This window comes from Manis javanica, chromosome 6, assembly GCF_040802235.1.
Source record: "Manis javanica isolate MJ-LG chromosome 6, MJ_LKY, whole genome shotgun sequence".
Taxonomy (NCBI): domain Eukaryota; kingdom Metazoa; phylum Chordata; class Mammalia; order Pholidota; family Manidae; genus Manis; species Manis javanica.
Window position 1 is genome coordinate 66,192,089 of NC_133161.1, and position 21,959 is coordinate 66,214,047.

Sequence of the window (21,959 nt, forward strand, 5' to 3'; positions counted from 1 at the left end):
AAAAAAAACCCCAAAACAAAGAGCCTCCCAGATCTCATATTGTGGCTGTGGATATGGGGGGGACACATGAGATTTTCATGACTCCTGGGTGGAGGAGAAGCATCTTGGGCACAGTGGTCCTGGGGGTGATGGACCTAGTTCACCTGGCTGGCTCATGCCCAGCTGATACTTGTGGCTCAATCCTATGGCTACGAACAATGCAGAGTGCCTCAAAAGCCCGTGTGTGTGCTGGTGGCATTACCTGCAGGCTCCCCTCCATTCTCCTCACAAGTTTTAACTTTCTTCATATTCTTCTGGAGTTGTTCTTCAGTGTTGATGTTCAGGAACCATTAGAGCCCTCCAAGAGCTGTGCATGTTTTTGAACAGTCAGAGCACAGGTTTATCTGAGGGACTTGTGGCCACTCTGTCATCTGGTCTCTGCTTGACTGACTCAGCCCCAGTCTGGTTTCTCAGGAGCTACAGATACTGCTGAGTCCTTGGCCTGGTGACATTCTCTGGGACCTTCTCTGCAGAGCATCCCACCCACAAAAGAGCAACCCACCCCTGGAAAGTCTCTACTCCAGGCTCAGCAATGCAGGATCCTACATTGCATGGGAAGCATGGCCTCTTGGGGAAACCTCTTCCTGGCCTCCTGCATGGCCCAGGGCTGGGGGTTCTCTCCAGGTTGGTGCAGGTCAGCCCAGGAAGCCATCACTCTGAGAATCCCAAGTGGAGAGCAGGGGCAAGAACTCCACATGCCCCATCTGCTTCTGAGTTTTCCTCACTCATCTTACTTGGGAGGCATGCGTGATCTCTGTACTTTGCTTTCTTAGCCCTCCCTCTACATCCTGCTTCCCTCTTTTCACCATTCCCTGGGAAGAAAAATGAGTTGTCTTTTATTTTGTGATGTATATTCTTCCAGGACCAGCAGGTCTAGGAGCTTTGCTGTCATAAGTAGCAAAGCTTTCTTCCCGAGCCCACAGGGGAACTCCAGAAGCTGCCTCCTCTAGGCTGGGGCTGTGATGTGTTAGAGAGGAGAGAGAAGAATGGAAAAATCCTCTCTCAAGGCAATAGCCTGTCTTGGGAGTCATTTTAGTTTTTTTCCTGCATAATCTTATTTCTTATGCCAGAATCTGAATAATAAAAAATAATGCTTTTTGCATTCCTTCTTACTATAAATCCCAATGTCCACCCCTACATCGGCTCCTAACCTTCAGCTAGATGGGCACTCAAGCCTACTACTGGGTGGAGCCCTCCCTCTCACAAATGCAAAACAAAGAAGCACTTTACTAATTTTCATAATTTTAACCTGTTACAAAATGAACAGGCTTCAGTGGGAAGTCACCTCACTTCTGTACAGAAATGAGTGATGTGCCAGCTTCTAATTCCTTAACAAAAATCATGGATGAGGTAAAGGTTTGGTTTTTATCTCCTGGTGGAGTTTTTATTACTATATTAAGGAGACTATATTCTTTGATTTTTGCGGACAAATGTCTTGCACCAAGTGCATAGCAGTGCATTACTCCTTCCTGAATAAAGACTGCAGACCATGACATTTTACTAAGCATTGGTCCAAACTGATCCACACACATGAAGTGTTATCTAATGGTTTAAAAAGAAATCTTGGATGAGATTGAACACATTGATTCTTTTCATAGTTAACTGAAGCAGTACACAAAAGAACACATCTATTCTCCCTTATTTACTGAAAAACATCAACAGCTGACTACAGCCATTACTATCATGTGACTTGTCAAACTAATATCTACTTTAAGAGGGATAGGTTTTGCATTCTCAATAACCTGCTCCCAGATACCCTGGTTTCACATAAATTTTAAAACTAATCTCACCATTAGACAAGGGAACATGATTAAGCCTCTTTGGTACATGTCCTTTTAATACAATTATTTTAAAAAACATTTCCAATGCACAGAAAATTTACCCACTGGCATATGAATTTCCTTGGCATATCAATTTACTGCTTAATAGTATGTCTGTGACCATAGCTTCTAAATTCACACAAACTTACATGTCCTCAAGGTTGTGCTATGAATCAATCATTGCCTTGTACATGTTTGATAATAAGGTGTATCTTCTCACATTAAAAAAATACTATGTTCTGGCAGTTTCAATGTTTGAAATAACAAGGTGTACTGTACACATTGCAGCTGAGTTCCATCCTGCTCCAATGTACAGGTAAAGTTGAAATGAAATATCTGGTCTGGTTCTATTTGTGTCTACATAACATGGCACAAAAACTTAACAAAGATGTCTTTATGCTATGAGTTTTGCTATGAAATAAACTGCAATCAGCGTATTACCAGTTAATGGGTAATTATTCAGGCAAATCTACATGGCTGATGTCATTATCTACACATGCATCAAGAAAAACCCCACTAATGTGGCAAAACAGTTGAGGCTACAACAGAATAGCTCCATATAAGTGAGTAAACTCACTATCACACACTTATTACTGGCAATTTTTAAAAATATTTAAATCAGTAGCAGAGAGTTATGCTTCACTCAGTCATGGACATTGGTAAACTAGACACTAGCAAGATGTGAGGCCAGTGAATCTCACACTGACAGCTAAATCTGTGTACTTGATGGTAAAATCAGGCATGATTCCCTCTTCCAGGAAGAAAAGAGCTCCAACAGATAACTGTGTAGACAATTGAAACTAACACCCAGCATCAAGATACAGTGCATGTTCTATGTGCAGCATCCCAGGTGATATTTGGAAATACTTTATAAACCAAGACCTGTGAGTACCTGATTTCCTTATTAAATTTTATCTCCAAATATTTGTTCAACACTTCTTTACAGGTGAGGTCAAGCTCTGCATGGAGAAGGTGGGACGCTGGTAAGCAATATCCAGCTCAGGTCTTAATCCTTTATACCCCAAAAGCAAAGCCATAAGTGTTCAGTTAACTGAACGAGTACTCAGTATTCCAGCTCTCATGTTCAGCAATCTGTTGGTGTGTTCCCTATACATACAGTAGTTTCACTGAAGTGAGTTCTGGGCAACACAGTTTTCTTAATCTTATGTCTCCAGAAATGTTTTCATGCCTATTACAGATTGGTGCCTCTGCCAGATGCCCAGCTGACTTTCTCCTTAGTCAGATTTTGAAAACTGCTACACCTTAGCAGTTTCTTCCTATATCTGGTTTCCTGTATTGTTAAAAGAGTTTATTCAGGAAAAACTGTAGTGAACCAGCCTATAGAAAGTTAGAAACCCTTCTAACTGGTATTCCATGGGACCATGGGGGGACATAAGGTTCATACAGTCATAGAATCAGGGAACCATAGATAAAAAGGGGAAAATAGATGGCCTTTTTCTTTCTTCCTCCTTTCCTTCATTCTCTACCTCCCCATCTCCCTCCCTCTTTCTCCTTCCTCACTTTCTTCCCTCTGTCCCTCCCTTCCTCCCTCCCTTCCTTCTTTCCTCTTTCTCTTAATTTGAGTACCTGTGTTTGTAACTTGATCATGACTCATGGTACTGAGCAAAATGTTAATGACTTATAATCATTTATATTGGCAAATGAAATTCTTGGGCCACATTTTTCCTCCTAAGAAAGAGAACTCCAGTCATGAGATGGCTTAGCTTAGAGTTTTAGATCTTTACAATGAGAATATCAGAAATTTGAGCAGGGCTGCTCCTTCTAATTTATGGTTTTCCAGCATATATCTGATTAGGACAAATACACAATAAGTGAAACAAGTAAAGTAGTAATAAGTAAAAAGATAAGTAATAATAATTTAAAAATGAGTTATAAGTGAAAGAATTAAGTTCTTACATGTCCAAGACACTATGCTATAGATATACTATTACATATGCCCATGACATTCTTATCTCTCTTTTATAGATGAGGAAAGTGAGGCTCACAACACTTCATAAACTTAGGACTCCCCTGCTGTTAAGAGGAAGAACTGGGATCATGCCCAAGAAAATTACTTAATCTCAGCGTGATTAATAAATTAGGATAATTAAACCTGCCTTATGGAGTGATTGTATAATAAATAAATACATGGCATCAAGTAATAGGTATTGATTCATACATAGAATCTATTATTAACTTTTGCTTTTCCTAAACGTCTTCTCTGTAGACTGAGTTATGGCTTCTGTCTGTTTATTTCTTTTACAAATTAGGGATTAAAACTCATTTAATAGTCTCTCTCTATTCTGTCTTATTAAGAACAAATAGTGTACGGTATCTCTTGTACAGGAAATCTTAAAAAAAATTTCTAGTATTCTCCAAATAAACAGTGCTTTTCAAAATAGTGCATAGGCTTACTGTTGGTCTTGGCTATAGTTCTAGTTCTCTACTGTTGCAGTGAAAAATCACCACGAATTTAGTAGCTTAAAACAACATCAACTTACTATCTCATAGTTCTGTAGGTTAGAAGTCCAGACAGGCTTGGTTGGGTTCCATGATAAGAGTCCCAGGCCAAATTCAAGGTGGTGGTGGGCTCCTCTCTGGAGGCTTAGGCATAGAATACACTTCCAAGCTCATTAGGCTCTGATAAAATTCTGTGTCTTATAGCTGTAGTACTTTCTTGCTGAATTTCAGCTCGTAGTGGACATCTATGTTTCTCCTAACATGGTCCCCTCCATCTTCAAAGCAACAACAGTGTGTCATGTTCTCTTGTGATTCAAAGTCTGACTTCTTTTTCTGCTCCAGTTGAAGAAAGCTCTCCAGTTTTAAAGGCTCTTGTGACTATACTGGGCCCATCTGTATATACTGCAGGGTAACCTTATTTTAAGTAAACTGTGCTTTACTACAACAGAATCATAGAAATAATATTTCATCATATTCACAGGTTGTGGGATTAGGATGATACCTCTTTGGCGAGAGGGACTATTTTAGAAATGCTGCCTACCACAGCTGCTCATCTATTTCCCTGTTAGCACCTCTTTACCCTAATGGCTCTCACTCATCCTTCCATCTTGTCAGCTAGTATTTATTTAGCAACCCCCAGGTGAAGTGTTAGTGATGATTATGTCTTTTATTGCAACTCTATTAGGTATAATTTATTTCCCATATTAGGCAAAACCAGGCAGGAAGATGCCAGCTTCACATGATGTCCTGCTCATGGACATGGAGGAACAGTACCCTAGACTGACCTTGAGGGGCTGGAAGTATCAAGCAGTCGAGCCTTGGAATTCCAATTAGACAGAAAGTGGTAAACAGCAAGAGGAGATAGTTCATTCTGAGGGCCTGGCGAGTGACACTGACAGGTAAGCAAGCACCACTGGGGTTCAGAGGTACTTATGAAGACGAATTTCGAGATGACAGATCTGGGCAATCTTTCCATGACTCTTCCCAATCATGGTGCACAGGCAGCCCCCAACTTCTCTGCCTCCTAAACTCAATTTGACTTCTTAGAAGCCTAAGTTGGTTCAGAAAATTCTTCTTTTGGAGCAAGGCATACTTGGTACTCCGGGATATCACTGAGTCTGATTTTTTATCTTTAAATTGGGAAAACTTTAAAGTATTGAAAACAAAGCATAAACAGAAGATAGAGTAGGAAAGTCTGGATAATCTTGAAAAGCCAAAACATAACAAAACAAAAAATGAAAGACCTGAGGTCAGAAGGCATGTTTAATGTGACTCTGTAGTTTCACAGTTTCCCCCCTTCAAGTTTGAGGCCCCCATGCCTTGGCTGCTGGGAGTGTTGGCAGCTGATGGCTCTCAGGTGTTACCCAAAGCTGAAGAGAGTTGCCTGTTCATGACTGTGCCCCCTCCCTGGGCAGTCCTCATCCAGTGACAGATAAATATTGGTATATAAAGTCCAAGAAACACAAGACTGAAGGGCCATCCCAGTTCCAGTTTCATGAGGGATTGGCTCATCTGACAGTTCAACAGCTCCCTCTTCCCAAACCTGTTTTCCCTACTTTGCCATAGGTGTGAATCCCAAGGGCACTTCCCAACCACCTTCCTGCATGCTCAGCTCAGGCCAGCAGCAGATTCTAACAAGTCTCATCAACCCTGAGGATGGATGGTTCACCAGAGGCTTCCGAAGCAGCTGTGACTCTATGTGTGGGTTTAGACATAAATGTGTGTCTGTGTTCAGTTTGAGAAAGAATGGGCAAATGATCTAGCTTTTTAAAATAAGACTAGAAAATAAATTTACTGGACTTTAAAGTTCCATCATGAGCTTCAATTTTTCTTTTTAAAGTCTCAATTTCATCTGCCAAAAGCCACTCTAAAAGCTAACAACAGGAAATGAAGAATTCAGAGAGGTAATACATGCATCAGATTCATTTACTTCAATGATGCACTAGATGTACTGTGATTTGGGCACAGCAGAGACAGGGGTAGACTGTCAGCAACAGTTAGTTATCCAGGATATGGCATTTACAAAATAATGGAGCTGTTTTGAAGTTCAAATTTACAACATTTAAAGAATGTTCTACCATGTTGAAAAATAACTAAAGGAAATGATTCTCCCCAAACAAATCTCTAGGCTCTCCTGTAGAGCAGTCAGCGGGGGCAGGTGGGGACGCAGGGAGGAGGCTGTCACTAATGCACCCCCCACCCCCCTCAGAGAGGCTGGGTCCTTCTGGAGAGCGGCGAGGTGAGGGCATGACTCACTCATCTCCAGTCCCAGTTTTTTAGTGTTAATTTTACTGGTGCTAAGCTAGTACCTGAAAACTTCCCCAAAGAGAAAAATAGGTAGTATTTAAGAACAGGACAAGGTGGAATCAATCTGCATATTAAAACATATGTGAGATTCATGTATGTAAGTCATCTATTTCATGCTCCAAAGTAGACAATTCTATAGACATTTTCTAGGTCTTCTGATTATTCCTGGTTTTTGTGGAAACTGGGATAATTTGAGCTTAAGGTGCTCTTAAATGTGGCAGGAAATCAAGAAGGCCAGCTGTGGGTGACAGGTGTGTGCAAGATTCTGGCTTCCGGTGATATTAACCTTTGGTAAAAGTTTGGTCTCAAAAGAAAATTTTAAATGTAAAACATGCATTTTGAGAGGAATCACTGTAGGTTAAAAATTGTATTCTTCAGTTTGAGAAATAACATATAAATTGCTACATCTTAAGCAAACGCTGAAAGCAAGAGAGCATATAGTATAACTCAATGCTTCTAAAATGAGATTCTACATTTCTTGTGTTAGAATTATCTTCAGTGATTAAAAAAAAATTCATATTCCTGGGTGGTATTGCAGAGCTACTTGGCCTAGGATTCTGCATACCAGGTGATTCCTGGGCATAGTAAGATGTAAGATACACTGGCGTAATATGATGAGTAGCTTTAGGGCTAGAGAAATATTCAAAGGTAATTTAGCCCAAACTCCTTGGATTGTGACCAAAGCGCACAGATATATTACAATATAAGGTTTAAATACTGAAGTCATAGTCTGAGATCCTTTTAGTTGAACAAATATTTATTGATGACCTACTCTTGCAAACCCCTGTGGGAGATAGAAAGATGAATGATATATAATTCTTGCACTCTGTGAATCTAAAATGTCATCATTCTAATTTTCAACTAAATATGTAATTCGACCTTTCCCCAATTTTCTGTTTTTCTTTCTATATCTTTTCATATTTTTGGACTTTACCCAAAGAATACAAGTTCTCAGATTCAAAAAGATATAAGCACCCCTATGTTTATCAAAGCAGTATTTATAATAGCTAAGATATGGAAGCAACCTAAGCGTCCATCAGTAGATGAATGGATAAAGAAGATGTGGTACATATACACAATGGAATACTATTCAGCCATAAGAAAGAAATAATCTTACCATTTGCAACAACATGGATGTAGCTGGAGGGTATTATGCTCAGTGAAATAAGCCAGGCAGAGAAAAACAAGTACCAAATGATTTCCTTCATTTGTGGAGTACAACAACAAAGCAAAACTGAAGGAACAAAACAGCAGCAGACTCACAGACTCCAAGAGACTAGTGGTTACCAAAGGGGAGGGATGGGGGAAGGTGGGTGGGGAGGGAGGGAGAAGGGGATTGAGGTGTATTATGATTAGTTTACATGGTATGAGGGGATCATGGGGAAGGCAGTGTAGCACAAAGAAGACAAGTAGTGGCTCTGTGGCATCTTACTACACTGATGGGACAGTAACTGCAATGGGGCATGGGGGGGGACTGGATAATATGGGTGAAACGTCCATGAGTGTATATTAATAATACCTTAATAAAAAAATTGTTAATAAAGATTGTCTCCTGGAAATCATTTAATACAGTGCTCATAAAATTTCAACTAGTAATTTTTTGCTTTCAATTTATTTCTTCACTCTAAGATCAAGACCAGGGTGATGCATAGGTGAGTAGGTGTATAGGAATAATTCCCATCTACTCTATCACACTGAAATCACATCAGACATACAGCTTTAACATACAAAATCAAAATTAATATATTTCTGATGTCTTTGCTGATTCTGTAAATGCAGTATGCCATACCACTATTGATTTGTTGGTGTGTGGATGTCTCAGTCCAGTAACTGTTCCAGGGAATTCTTAAGATATACAATATTAAGATTCTAACTCCAGCTAAAAAAAGCCCAGTCCTGGAGTCCATTTTCTAGTTTAAGACTTGACTTTAAAATTTGAGAAGTTGTAGACCCCTAAGGATATGTTTAATTTCAGAGACTTCTTATGGCGACTGAAGAGTACCCATTTAGATGTGCACAGGTCCAACACTTAGCCTTTACTATCTAGATGAAGACTTGGAGGCTTCTCCTAAATGTGGCTTTTAATGAATTTAGGTCAGTTAAGCATGCAGCACAGAGCTTGCTTCCAAGACACAACAGTGCTGAAGGAATGCAAGATACTTCCTTGGTACTGGCTCTTCACATTTGAGTTCATAGAGTTCCCACTGAAGCATGACTTTTGAGGCATTAACTACAAGCTTATCCACCCTCCTAAGACCACATGGGTCTGTTCATCCTTGCTTGCTGACATGAAGGGATTTTATCAGGTTGACTATTAATCAGTACAATGCCAATATTATACCCACTACAGGAATCAGAGTATGCTCCTCTCTCATTTGGGCCTCTGAGGGCAATCTTCTGCTTAACTTTCTGTAACTCCTTCACTTTGCTGGGTCGGTCAGCAAGTCAGTGTTCTTGGGTTGACAGTTACATACACACCTTATCCACTGGAGGACTTTGGGTAGCATAGATTTTATGGTTTCTATAAGATGAGATAGATTCATTTGTCCTATTAAAACACTACTGAGAAGTGTGATGTCCCTGTCTAAGATGGTATTCAATCAAAAATAACAAGAAAATGCAAATGAATAGCAAAAGAAATACCAGATAATAGAAATAGACCCATGATGGTGGTGGGGTGTCCACATAATTGGGATGGCAGACATAGATTCTATAATGTCTATGCTTAATATGTTTAAGTACATTAAAAAAATTAGATTGAGAATATTGGCAGAGACCTGGATATTATAAAAAAGTAACCAAATGGAAATTCTAGAACTGAAATATTTGATAAATGAAACCAGTAACTCAATAGATGGGCATAACTGTGGACAAATACTACCAACAACACTTTTCATGACAGAAGTTACTGGGGTTACCTCCCTCAAACTCTAATCTCACAAAAAGCTTAGCCTCCAAACGGCAACCTCAACTGCCCTGGCCAGTTCACCTTGCAGGATTTTCTCTTATGTGAACAGGCATGTGTGTTTTTGAGTTTTGCTCTTTACTTCTAAGCCCTTAGCCTTCAATGCACATTTTGGTTTGACATTATTTGAAGACTGTCATCAGCTCAGTTACAGGTAAGTTAGAAGAGCCTTCCCTAGATGATGAGTTCCTGGGGACAGGACTTTATCTTTTCTTTTCTGCAACTCAAAAACCAGCAAAGTGCCTGGGGGCACAAATAGTCATTTGTCTAAATACAAGAATTGGACTTGAAGAGTAGAAGGAAAGTGCAGGAAGAGTTAATGGGAAAGAATTTGAAAAAAAAAACTCAGAAAAGGCCTAAACTACCCAACTGGAAGCTGCTTCATCTCAAGGCAGTTTCTTCTGCCTGTTTCCCCTAGCTCCAAACTGCTACCCTCAATCTGGCCAGTCCTCCCCACAATGATTGACAGGAGTGTGATCCTCCCTCATTACTGAAAGATACCCTGCCCATTCTCTGTGAGAGTAATAAAAGTGGGAGATTTCACCAAAGTCCTGACTGGTGGTGATGAAACAGGGGGCTGACCTTTTTCCACTTCTCCAGTGGTAAGCTTCTCCCATCTCACATGTTTAGCAAAGGGCTCAAATGTACAGCAATTATCCAATGGAAGGACGTCGTGAGGACACAGGCACACTGAAGCAAAGTTACTCTTCTGTTACCTTGATTCAAGACTAAAATACTAAAGCAGGAAAAAGTGGTGAACCAAGTTACTTTTATCTGTGTACAGTGCATAAGGACAAAAATGAGTTCACCATATTTCTATCATTCAAGATACATCTCCCTTTTTCACCCTAAATGCTGAGTGAAATAAAAAGTGAGGCCCTTGAGGAGTTTGCTTCCTATTTTGTTAATGGGGCAGGACTACTTTCCTAATAGAGTTCTGAAATTTCAGGAAGTTAAGATTTAATAACCTGGATTGCTTTGGCTCCAGAAACTCAATTGTTACGTGTCAGATTGTTTCCATCATTCTTTTTCATATAAAAGGGTGTAGCCTGACTGGCTTAGAATTAGGGTGTTAGGAGATCTGATGTTTGCATTACCACACCCAGCCTTCTGGGTGTGATTTGGCTTATATTAGAGCTAACAAAAGAAATCAAATATTTACTAACCTGCTGTGCGTACAGAAGAGCTTGAGTTGCATTTTGTGATTCAACCTGTGAGACAGGTGAAAAGAGCAAATAGCTATGACAATTCCTAATTTTAATGTGCAATGGGGTGAGGTTAATTTTTAATTTCTAGCTGTGAGAGTACAGTAACTATTTTAAAGAGGAAACTACTATCATCCTGTCATGTAAGCTGGAGTCTAGAGAAAAATGGTATGAGTTCAAAGGAAACTAACCAATCTTTGAACTTCATTTAAAAAAATGTTACTATTAACTGCTTTAGGATGAAGTCAGTACTACATTTTCACAGCTTCTACTTAGTATTTAATAAAACTTAATTTCAGTTTCAGTAACAACGGAAAGTTTGGGTAATTCTACATAAGTTTTAGAGGCAGAGGAAAAAAAAGCTTTAAGACATTCTGACAAGTGAATTTCAAATAATTCTACAGAAAATTTAGAAAATATTTTGTAAGTTTAGGATTTGTAAAGCTTACTGAATTAGTAAGAAGCCAAATAAACTTCTACTGCTTAGTATATAGAAAAAGTTCTATGTTAAAGTACTAATTTACCTTTCCTGAGGTCATCAGTCCTGACGTCATGTGTTCTTAAATCAATTAATCCTCATGTCATGTGTTAAATTAACACTTAGAGCACCCAGCAGTTTTTCATCTCTTTCTACCTCTAAGTCAGTATATTGTAAAGAAGACTGGATCTTCACATGTTTTGAAACTTCAGACTCAGGTTAAATTTCACCACTCAGTTCTATTCACTTGTTCTGAGTCACTTGACCTCTGAACACCAGTTTTCCATTTGGTAAATTTGATGAGGATTTAGTAGCCTAAGAGATAAAATACAGAATGAAGGTCTAACCTGGTAAAGATTATAACTTTCAGATGGAAAAAAATCACCAAATACCATGATTAGTTAAGGATCTCAGAAATAGCTGGTCATGTGTCTAATTGAGGATCACTAAGAAAACAGAATTCTCTTATTTTCCTCTTTTTGTTTTGCTTCCACTTCCAAAATTTTGATATTTTTAAACAGGATGAAGACTGATTTGAAAAGCAACATTCTGTTAAGCTTCAAGCTGATTAGTATTATGGTGAGATGATGATGGTTCAAAGTGGATACTAAGGTGTGTCTAAAACTCTTCATGCAGTGAGACAAAACAGGAGCAGGGCTGAGCCTGGTGCAGCCTCCCTTGACTTTGGCTGTTGTTGCTCCACGAGACTTAATACAGACTTCATGAAATATGATGTCAGATCATTGGGCAATTTTCTTATTGGGGCCACAAATCCAGACCACACTCCTCTGGGCAAAGATGGGATTTCCTCTAAGAGAGTAAATGTTTTCACTGTCAGTTCCTTAGCAGAAAATGAAGACTGAGAGTATTGAACTGAGTGAAGGGAAATCTTCCTCATTGTTCTGAGGGTAGATGTCTATTTGGCTCAGACTGTAAAGATGTGGTGGCATCTGCAGTGCTCCTAGTGAGGATGGTTCAACTACATCTGGCACCTTGGAAACATGTGGCAAAGAAATGCCAGCTTCGTAATAGCAAGAGAGCACCCCATTGGGTCTGGGCAGCTCTCAGAAATTCTTCTCTGGATTTTTTTTCCCTGTTATTCTGAAACATTCAGGAATGTCTGGTCTCTGCTGTGCTAGTAAGGGAGAAGGCCTTCCCCAGGGCCAAACATGATGGTGGAAGGGTCACAGCAGATGGCAGTGCCCATCGGAGCAGCTGGGTCCGAGGAGCCAACAGCAAACCAGAGAATCGGCTGCTTCACTGTTTCAAATAATGTGTGATGCTCTTCCTAAGTGATCCCTCTGCACAATGAGTGCCATTCAAAACCTCACCCCCACCACTTGAAGCCAGATAAGATGACATCAATTTGGGGTCAAAAATAATAAGGAAGATTCTTACTGGTTTTCAATTATTTAAAAATTTACCCATGTATTTTAGAGAGAATTCTAGAAGAAAACATTTCCATAGAGAAGAGGAAGTTCTAGGATGATGCTGGCATGTATTCTCTGAGTCCTGTCTCTTCCTTCTCCTTTCAATTAATTCTAGGAAAATTTCTTCAGCTGGTGAAAGGGAGTTGAAATTTACAAAAGATACGTCATTTTTAAAAAGCCTTCAAAATATATCTGCTGACAGAAAATGGGGGCATTGTCCTAAGAAACTGAAGAATTGCTATAGATGAGAAGAAAAGAAAGGAAAAGAGAAGACATGGGATAAGAGAAGAAAAGATTAAGGGAAGGTTCAAAGAGCCAGAACTTCAAAGGCAAAAGGTGAGGAGAAATTCAGACAAGTAGGTTTGTAAAAATTACTTTTTATAAACAACAAATAATTTCTATGACCAATTATTTTGAGCCCAGTTAACTTCACCTCATCAAATCAAATTACTTATTATATAAGCCTAATCAACTTAAAGAAAAATTCAGCTATTAAACCATACCTTTCTATTGCTATCAGTCTCTGACACACACAAACACCACTGAATAACACAAATACAAGGAAGACAGCCCACAGAACTAAAGGAAAAGTTGAATCATTACTTAGCTTTCAAACTACTTTCTACATTTTATCACCACCTTTCTACAATATGACAATAAAACAAATTAGTGGAAAGTAAAGTTCAACCTAAATGCTACCAGGAATTATGATTCCTGTGTTGGAGGAACAGGAGGAGGAAAGACAATGATCGTTAGAGTGAGTTTATGAAAACAGATTTGAAGCTGACAAAAGTCAAACTTGATTAAGTTGGTAAGACTAAGACATTATATTTCAATCAGTTGTATGATGGCATCTCACCTAGTAAGTCTACAAGCAAGGAAGATCTGTTAATCTTTCACTATGACATTCACTAGGAAGTCCGAACAGCTGAAGCTCTAGAACTGAATCTCATAAAAAAAAAAAAAAAGAGTGCTTCATTATTGTGAGGTACGCAGATGTATTCAACTGCACTGTACAGAGGCAATATATAAAACAGAAAGATTATAAATGCCCTGGACAACTTTTCAGTTCTGGAAAAAAGAAATAGCAATTAACAGAATGAGAAATACCAGCAGAAAAATCAGTGGTTCTTTTGGCAGAAGAAATGATTCAGCACAGATAGTTTTAAGGACTGTAGGAGTTAAAGTTCTAGGCAGCAGTAAATAATAAACTCAAGGCAACACAAAGTTTAATTCCATGTTTTACTAAAACTGATAGTCAATGCTGCTGAACTTGACTTTAGTTGTTAAATGTTCATTCAGTCTTAATTAAATAGAAATGGGTTTTCTATTTGGACAATCTATATTGTGAGCATTATTAGAGCTGATGTAAACTGTGTTTGAGGTGGAGACCTTCCCTTTAGCAAGCACTTAAATTCAGCAAGTCTTCTATCCTTTCCAGGACTATATATTTGGAAACTTAAAATAGGTAATAAATCTGTATGTATTTAGGTAAATCTCTTCTCTAATGATATATTGCTTAGCAGTACAACTAAAAACAACTGGAAAACAAGGGACTATCTAAATATGTTAAGTTGTACGATTGTACAATATGAATTGGCACTTCTCCAGCTTTTCTAAAGCTGCTTAATCCAATAGTGTGTGTGTGCATATGTGTATACATACATACATATATGTACATATACATGGATATAAGAACATGTTGGGTAGCAGGACTCAAGGACCTTATGAACATTTGTAATCACTTGCTTAGGAAGAAGTATATCATTTTATACTTCTATCTTAAAGTCTCAGACCTGATCAGTAGGCCTGGGCTCTAGATGAAATATGCCTAAAAACACAAAGTTTATAGATTACATTTCAGTGAGCCTTCACATATCCCTAAAGCATGATTAAACAAAGGCGGATTTTTTTTTTTTTTTTACATACTGGGAGCAAAGAACTTCATAGATACAAATAACTTTTGAGGTATATAAAATGTATATCATTCAGGTCTCAAGTCAAATATTACCTCTTAGAGGTCTTTCTTAACACCCCACTCACAGAACTGCTCTATCAAATCACTCTTTTATTTTCCTAAAACCACTCCATGAAACACCTCATTCATTCATCTTTCAATTTGTTTATTGTCTAGCTGTAGAATTAAGGTTCTATGAGAACCGTCATCCTGTATGTCTTACTCACCACTATTTTTTTCTAGAAGATGCTGGGCAAAATTATTTGAATAATGAAATTCTCTGTGCATGATATCAAAATATACAAAGAAATAGAAAAGCAATCTTTCTATACGTGTGCATGTAAGTGTATACCCATGGACTACAGAAAAGGTATTTCTAATTTTTTTAAGATAAATTATTCAAAATCAGAGGTAAAATATTTTGCTTTAAAGAAAAATAAAAATTTAGCCTATTCAAACTGAAGGGAATTTTGATGGAAAACAATTTAAATATTTGATAAAATAATCCAATGACTACTCAAAAAAGTTTTTCCTGCAACATTAACACCAATTAAAAATAATCAGATAAAACAGCTTTAAACATGGTAATTTATTTTATGCAATTGTTTAAATCCATTATTTAAAAATGTTCAGAAGGCACTTTAAAAAACATTTAAAAATACATTTTTCTGACTTAACGGTGATCACTTAAAATAAGCAAGTAACCACACATTTTTAAACCATTCATGATACTATTACCTTACATAATTTTAAAATTCCAAAACACAAACATTCACTGTGTAATATAACACACTGCTTAGCAGTAAGATTAGTTTCCCTCTAATGATATAGTTTAAATAGATTATTAATTTGCAGGGCCCTGCAAAATATTTAAATTTTACTAACATAACCTGAAATAGAGAGGTAAAGGCATTGAAGCAGAGCACTATTCAAACTCTGAAACTAATTTTAGAGTTGGTTTCTCTTATGAGAATTCGTAAAATTTCTTATTTTAATCTGTATTAAATTTCTATTTCAACTTCAAAATATAAACATAAGTCAGTTTTTAAAAATCAATCGAGATTCGAGATTACATTTAGCATAAAAGAAACCACAGGTTGTTCCCAGTTTTCTTAAGTATGTTTCTGTTAGGCCTATTATAAAAAAGTAGAGAAATGAAGCAAATGAGTCTTTTTTTTTTTTTTTTTTGAGAAAAGAGGGGTTGGAGGAGTGGTGGAATCCAAATAACTTTATTTCACTTAATAACTGCATACCTAGAATTAGTTTAAAATTGTAGACAATTTTAAAAAAGTAGGGCAATTATCCTGAGAACCAGCAGGCATTATTCTGAGACAGACTGTTATTTCTAATCTCATAGGGAAACCTAAAATTAAAAGTATAAAATTATTAGTAAGTGATATAAATTCAAATCACTAATAACACCCAATTAACCTTGTGATGGTAGCATTGAGAGTAGTTATGAAACAGAAGTTAGGTATAAAGTAAATAAAGAAGGGCAGTAAGTACAAAGAAGCAAAAACTGTCAGAAAGAATACCCTAATGAACTGAGAATTTAAATGAATAAAAAGATAGACTTGATCTAATCAACCAAGTGAGGATTTTTCAAGCCTCAATCAGGTAATAATACATTTGATAGGCTCAAGGAAGTGAAAAATTAATACTCAACAATTATGGAAATAACCAGTTAGCAAATTTAATGCTCAAATCCAATTATCATATTTCAAAAAATATTAAAAACTGATCAGTGATTATTTCTGAATCTTCTCACAGTCACAGATATTCCTCTCAAATTTAAGGTATTTGAAAAACACTAACAAGTGAAGTCTGGAACAAAAATCCACTTTGTATCATCTATGAACTTCCCACTTGAAAAATACAAGTACTTGAGAACATAAGATAGCAAGAGCCATTTTCAGACCACAATAAAATCATTTATCCAAGTATTAAATATCTGAAAAGATACTAAGTGATTATCATTATGAAATCTAGTTTTATGTGCTCTACTAAATACTTGGAGAATTTTTTGCTTTGTTAGGTCATATAGGACAGTCAACTGATTCTTGAAAATGATGAAGTTTTGGTAGTGTGAATTAGCAGAAAAACATTCTGCATATTATAAAATAGTATTTTGCTACCTCTAAAATTTTTACTGTTGGCATTTTTTATGACATTCATTTAGGTATGCGTTTAATGAATTAATATGCACTAACTAGTACTTAATGAACCTGTTCTTCCCAGTGTAAAATTACTAATGTACAAATTTTACTGTGGGCACTGGTATTAGTTACTCTGAAAAAAACTAAAAAAATTTGCCAAAATGAATAATCTGATGACTCTTAAATTATCTTTAAGTCTTTCACATTAAATACAGTGTGATCTTGGATGACACTGACTTGAAACATGCATTATCAAAATCTGTGAATGATACCTTAATTATGGGCAGTATTTCTCAGAGAGTTCCAAGGGTCATTTACATCAGAATCACCTAGGTCTTAGGGCAAAGGTTTTCAAATTTACACAAGTAAGACTCAAGTGGAGCAAGGGCTTGTTTTAACCTAACTGCTAGCCTCTACCCCAAAAGTTTCAGATTCAGGAGGTCTAGGGCAGGGTGCAGGAGAGGCCTTTTCAACAGGCTCCCAGGAGATGCTGACACTGCTGGTTGAGACCACACTTGGAGAACCACTGCCCAGGGGCATGTGGTAGAATGCATTCTCCTGGGTCCCATGCTAGAATTGGAATTCCTGGGACTGGGGTCTTGAAATGTGTACTTTAACAAGTTCCCAAGTAAGAATGTAAGAACCACAATTTGAGAATCACTATGACAATTTGGTTAGTTAATTTAACTATTACTGCCAGTGTATCAGATGACACACCTCAATAAGTAAAAATGGAGATAATGTTGAATGACTAACTTCAAGCCTGATGTGGGTACGAAGAATACACAGGCTTGGAGAATAAATCCTGTTACTTACTAGCTTTGTGACAGTGGAAAAATTACTTTTATCTCTGAGCTTCAGTTTTCCCATCTATAATATGGGAGCAACACCCAAATTGTGATGATTAACATTAATGTACACAGACTACTATCTAAGCACAGTACCTAGCATACGGTAGGCATCAAATAAAACCTAGCTATTACTTATTACAAGAAATGTATGAATATTTCCTACAATATCTGAAGCATTTTTTTCATTCATTTAAAACAAATATTTACACTTCAAGGTAACAGAATAATAATAAAATCTTATGCTTATTGTTGCATAGTCTGGGCCAGTGTTCTAAAAGCTATGTGTATATTCACTCATTTAATCCTCATAAAAATTCTGAGGTAGATAATATTATTGTCCCTAATTTACAGATGAGGAAATTGAGGCACAGAGAGATTAGTAAATATCTCAAGGTTACAAAACTAGTAAGAATTTAAACCCAGGCAGTCTGACTCCAGACCCCATGATTCATCAAAATGGTAATTTCCTATGAATAAATTTTAAGGTTTTGAATATTCAAGAAAAACTATACTTCTGGTACAAAAAAGTATCACATATGGACTTTAAATAAATTCATATCCACACTAAGGTGAAGAGTTGGTTCAGAGGACAGAATGTATGCCTTGAAATATTGGCAGATGATACCACCATGAAAACAACAAAAAACAATTTAATAGGTGAAAATTGGTGTGATTTTTCATTTTCACTATGTGGACAGAATAATCCAAAATCAGCCACTAAGATGAACATCTTCTCAAATATACCATCCAAAGAGGTCATTTTTTGACATGTTTAGGCACAATAAATAAAAACTATTTAGCTAAGCAGCACAGTCAATGGCATGATAGCCAGGTAAAATTAGCATAATGACAAACATAAGAGAAGTAATTTGTAATGTTTAAGGTAACCTTTCAGAAAGTCTGTAAAACATTCTATGATATACTCAGATAATATTGCTAATGATAACACAAATTCTAAATTTTCTTTTCCTTCCAGAAACTCTTTAAATAGGGGGTCACTGAAATTTTAGACTGAACTTCTATGCATGGTGTTTTTGACAAGTCTAGAGTGGGTATTCTACTCTATTAGAATTATCTATCCACTGGTAAAACAATCATCCCCAAATAGTAAGTCAGCATTAAAATTCAGGCTGTTATTCATAAATTAAGTATTTGGTCCTTTAATATTGGACATATTTCAGTTTATTTAAGCACTTTGCATTTTCTAATGCTTTTAATTAATTCTAAAATCTTACATTCAAATTATTTTGCCAGTGTAACTTATTACCACCTAAGAACCCCAAAATGAATTTGAAAATTTTGCTTTAAGCAAGTTATGAAAGGTGCAAACAAGTTTTCATATCTCAACAGGGTGATAAAAGGAACTATAATTATGTAGTTGGAAAGAGTTTAAAATTCAATTAAAGACATCACTTAGTAATTCCTGAGACTGGCACTGATATAAGAAAAGCATCCCCAAATAGCATTAAATTTACTACTTATTAGTTACCCATCACTAAAGAATGGGCAAACTTGGGAACAAAGTATTTTAAAATGCATGTTTATAGAATGCTATTAATGCTTTGGGTAAATAAATAGTTGACAATGGTATTCAAGAATGGTCAAATTTACTTAGAGAAGAGACAACAGGGACTCAGTAAAGATTATCTACTAATTAAAACCAAATATATAATACAGTCAAGGCCATTGAAATTTTAAAATGTGGTTTTATTAATGCACTTGAGGGCAAGTGCCGTTCTTATTCTACCTTCTTCTGGGATGAAATACTACCAATTAGTCACAACAAAGTTTTCATTAGATAAAAACTGTGTGTGGGGTTGGGGTGGGGAGTTTGGTTCATTTATATCACACTGCAAATGTAAACTCCTATCTTGAGTTTATAAATAACACTGAGCAACAATATTTCCTTCTAAAATTTTCTTTAAGGCAGATCTGTTTAGCATCATGTGTGTTACTAACATGGTGCAGTGTAGTTTCAGCAAATCTGTTTTAGTTTCTCAGTGAAAATAATACATGTGGTCAGGAACAGACAGCAACATCTCTTTTCTAGTCCCTCTGCCTGGCCACCATTTTAAAAACACAAGTTCTTACATATATATTACTGTATCAAAACACATTTTAAGAGACTTCACAGCTCACTTAAAGCTTCCATTTATAGTCATTCATATGAAAGATTATTAATATGCAATGTTCACTTAGAAAGAATTCCTCACTGGGATTCCAGTGTTCCATATCAGAAAAGCAGAAGTTCTTCTTCAGTGCAGTGCCAGACATGTTACCTCTGGTTCATTTATGCTTTTCTTTCAAGGGTTCCCAATTTTACTTTTGGATCTTCATTTTTGTATGCTCGACTTATTTCTTTTAGTATATTCTCAGGTAAGGCAGGTTGATATCTGTATAAATAACCGTATGGACGAAGATGATAAACAAGGTACTCTAACTCATACATAGTTGTAGGATCAACATAGTGAAAAGAAACTGCAAGATCAGAACAGCAACCAGGACCCTAAAAAAGGAGTGGAAACAGGCAGTGTTAATAAACAGCACATTGGTAACATACAATATTCACATACTGAAAAAGGAAACACCAACTTTCACAGAATCCAAGTTTTTAAGCTGGCAAGGTAAACAGAGGCACCCAATTTATCAAACCTATAGAAGAAGCCAGAAGTTTTTTTATTTTTAAAGCTCCTAATGACTTGAAACCAACATGAAAATGCTAAAGCATACCTAAATGAAATAATATTCTCTCACACTTTATGTTTTAGCAGAAAAAGATCTTGAGACTTCTTCAAATGAAAGGGGCAGCTATACAAAGGATAAAACTCTATTCGAGTTTTGCTTTCTATTTTCTTACTATAAATATTTGCTTGGCTCAGACTCAGAAAGATACTTTTGGAACATTCAATGACTACAAAGCCTTGCCCATTATGTCTGCAACCTAATACCTCATCTATACATCAACTCAAACTGTACAGTATTTAAGAGATGATGTGCTGAGTCAAAGCTAGGTTTGAATTTAAATTTTGCTTATTAGTGTATGACCTTGGTCAAGTTAATTAATCTCTACAAACTTCAATTTCCCCATCTGCAAAACACTATTATTTAAAGGAGAAAATATGTGTAATATACTTGGGACCATGCTTTGGCTATAGCAAATGCTCAATAAATGTTAGCTATGATTGACAGAATAATCACATTCAGATGGCCCTCAATATGTTGGCAAAGGTTAAACCTTTGTTCAGTTATATAATTCTCACAGATTCCTAAGAGAGTTGGTATGAGCAACAGGTTTAAAACAAGACAAAAACAAAGTAACAAAAATACAAAATACAAACAGGAACAAAAAAGCAAATAAACAGAATAACAAAAAAACTTGTCCCAAAATTAAACAGTTGCATTTTGGTCATTTTGGAGTCAGAATTGGTATTTGGAAAATGTTTCAATGAGGTGACTCCCACAAAACTTCAGAGTCTATCTAACATCTTTGCAAGGACCCAGGGAGACAGTCTGGCAAGTTCCCAGAGGAGATTCATATTGAGTGATTAAACTGAACATGTAATAATTCATGCTTGGAAGAATGTAGCTTACAATGTTGTAAAAATTACCAAGAAATTGTCCACTGTATTTTCTCTGAACAATACTTTGAAAAGAACACTGGATATGTGGGATTTTGGGACAACTATGTAGGTAGTGGAAAATTATCTGGTGTGTACTTTTAACACTTTTAGGAATATAAAAACTGGAACAAATACTAAAAGTAGATAAGCTCACTTATGATTACCAAACCAGCTCTGCCCAACAGCTATATATGAGCCCCATAATATAGTTAAAAATTTTTTAGTAGCTACATTGAAAAAGTAAAAAGAAATGGATATGAATTTGAATATATTTTAATTCAATAAATTCACACTATTTTTTTCAGTATGGACTCAATCTTTTAAAAATTATTAACAAAGTCATTTCTTTTGTTTGCCCTAATCCCTGAAATCAAGTGTAAATTTTATACTTATAGTACATCCAATTTGAACTAGCCATATTTCAAATGCTCCACAGTCCTACATGGTTAGTGTCTACTATAATGGATAGTGCATATCAAATTAAAGACTAGAACAATAGCAGTTAATTTTAAATTTCTGATCCTCTCTGGAAGCAATTTTAGATGACTCTAAAATATTGTAATAATATTTTTGATAAGATTTACTGCATTATGTCACACTCTATTGTATTATTCCTTTTTACTGGATGGCCAGGATACTGTTATTACTAAGCTTTATAAGCAATAAAAGAA

The 21,959-nt window shown here is 36.4% G+C and overlaps 1 protein-coding gene and 1 long non-coding RNA gene across 9 annotated transcripts in view; one reads left to right on the top strand and one right to left on the bottom strand.

Moving 5' to 3' along the window:
* The first annotated feature begins 2,362 nt into the window (after positions 1 to 2,362).
* Positions 2,363 to 6,149, top strand: LOC140850092 (uncharacterized). Its single transcript, XR_012132838.1, has 3 exons — positions 2,363 to 2,743; positions 3,846 to 4,024; positions 5,028 to 6,149. It is a non-coding gene; the product is annotated as an uncharacterized lncRNA (long non-coding RNA).
* A 9,082-nt stretch (positions 6,150 to 15,231) lies between these two features.
* C1GALT1 (core 1 synthase, glycoprotein-N-acetylgalactosamine 3-beta-galactosyltransferase 1) overlaps positions 15,232 to 21,959 on the bottom strand; it is a 36,971-nt gene continuing 30,243 nt past the window's right edge. For all 8 annotated transcript variants that reach the window (XM_073238798.1, XM_073238797.1, XM_073238800.1 and 5 more), the window contains one exon: positions 15,232 to 20,174. In XM_073238798.1, the coding sequence (XP_073094899.1) occupies positions 19,959 to 20,174 (216 nt within the window). In that variant the 3' untranslated portion in view covers positions 15,232 to 19,958. The remainder of the gene's footprint in view (positions 20,175 to 21,959) is intronic.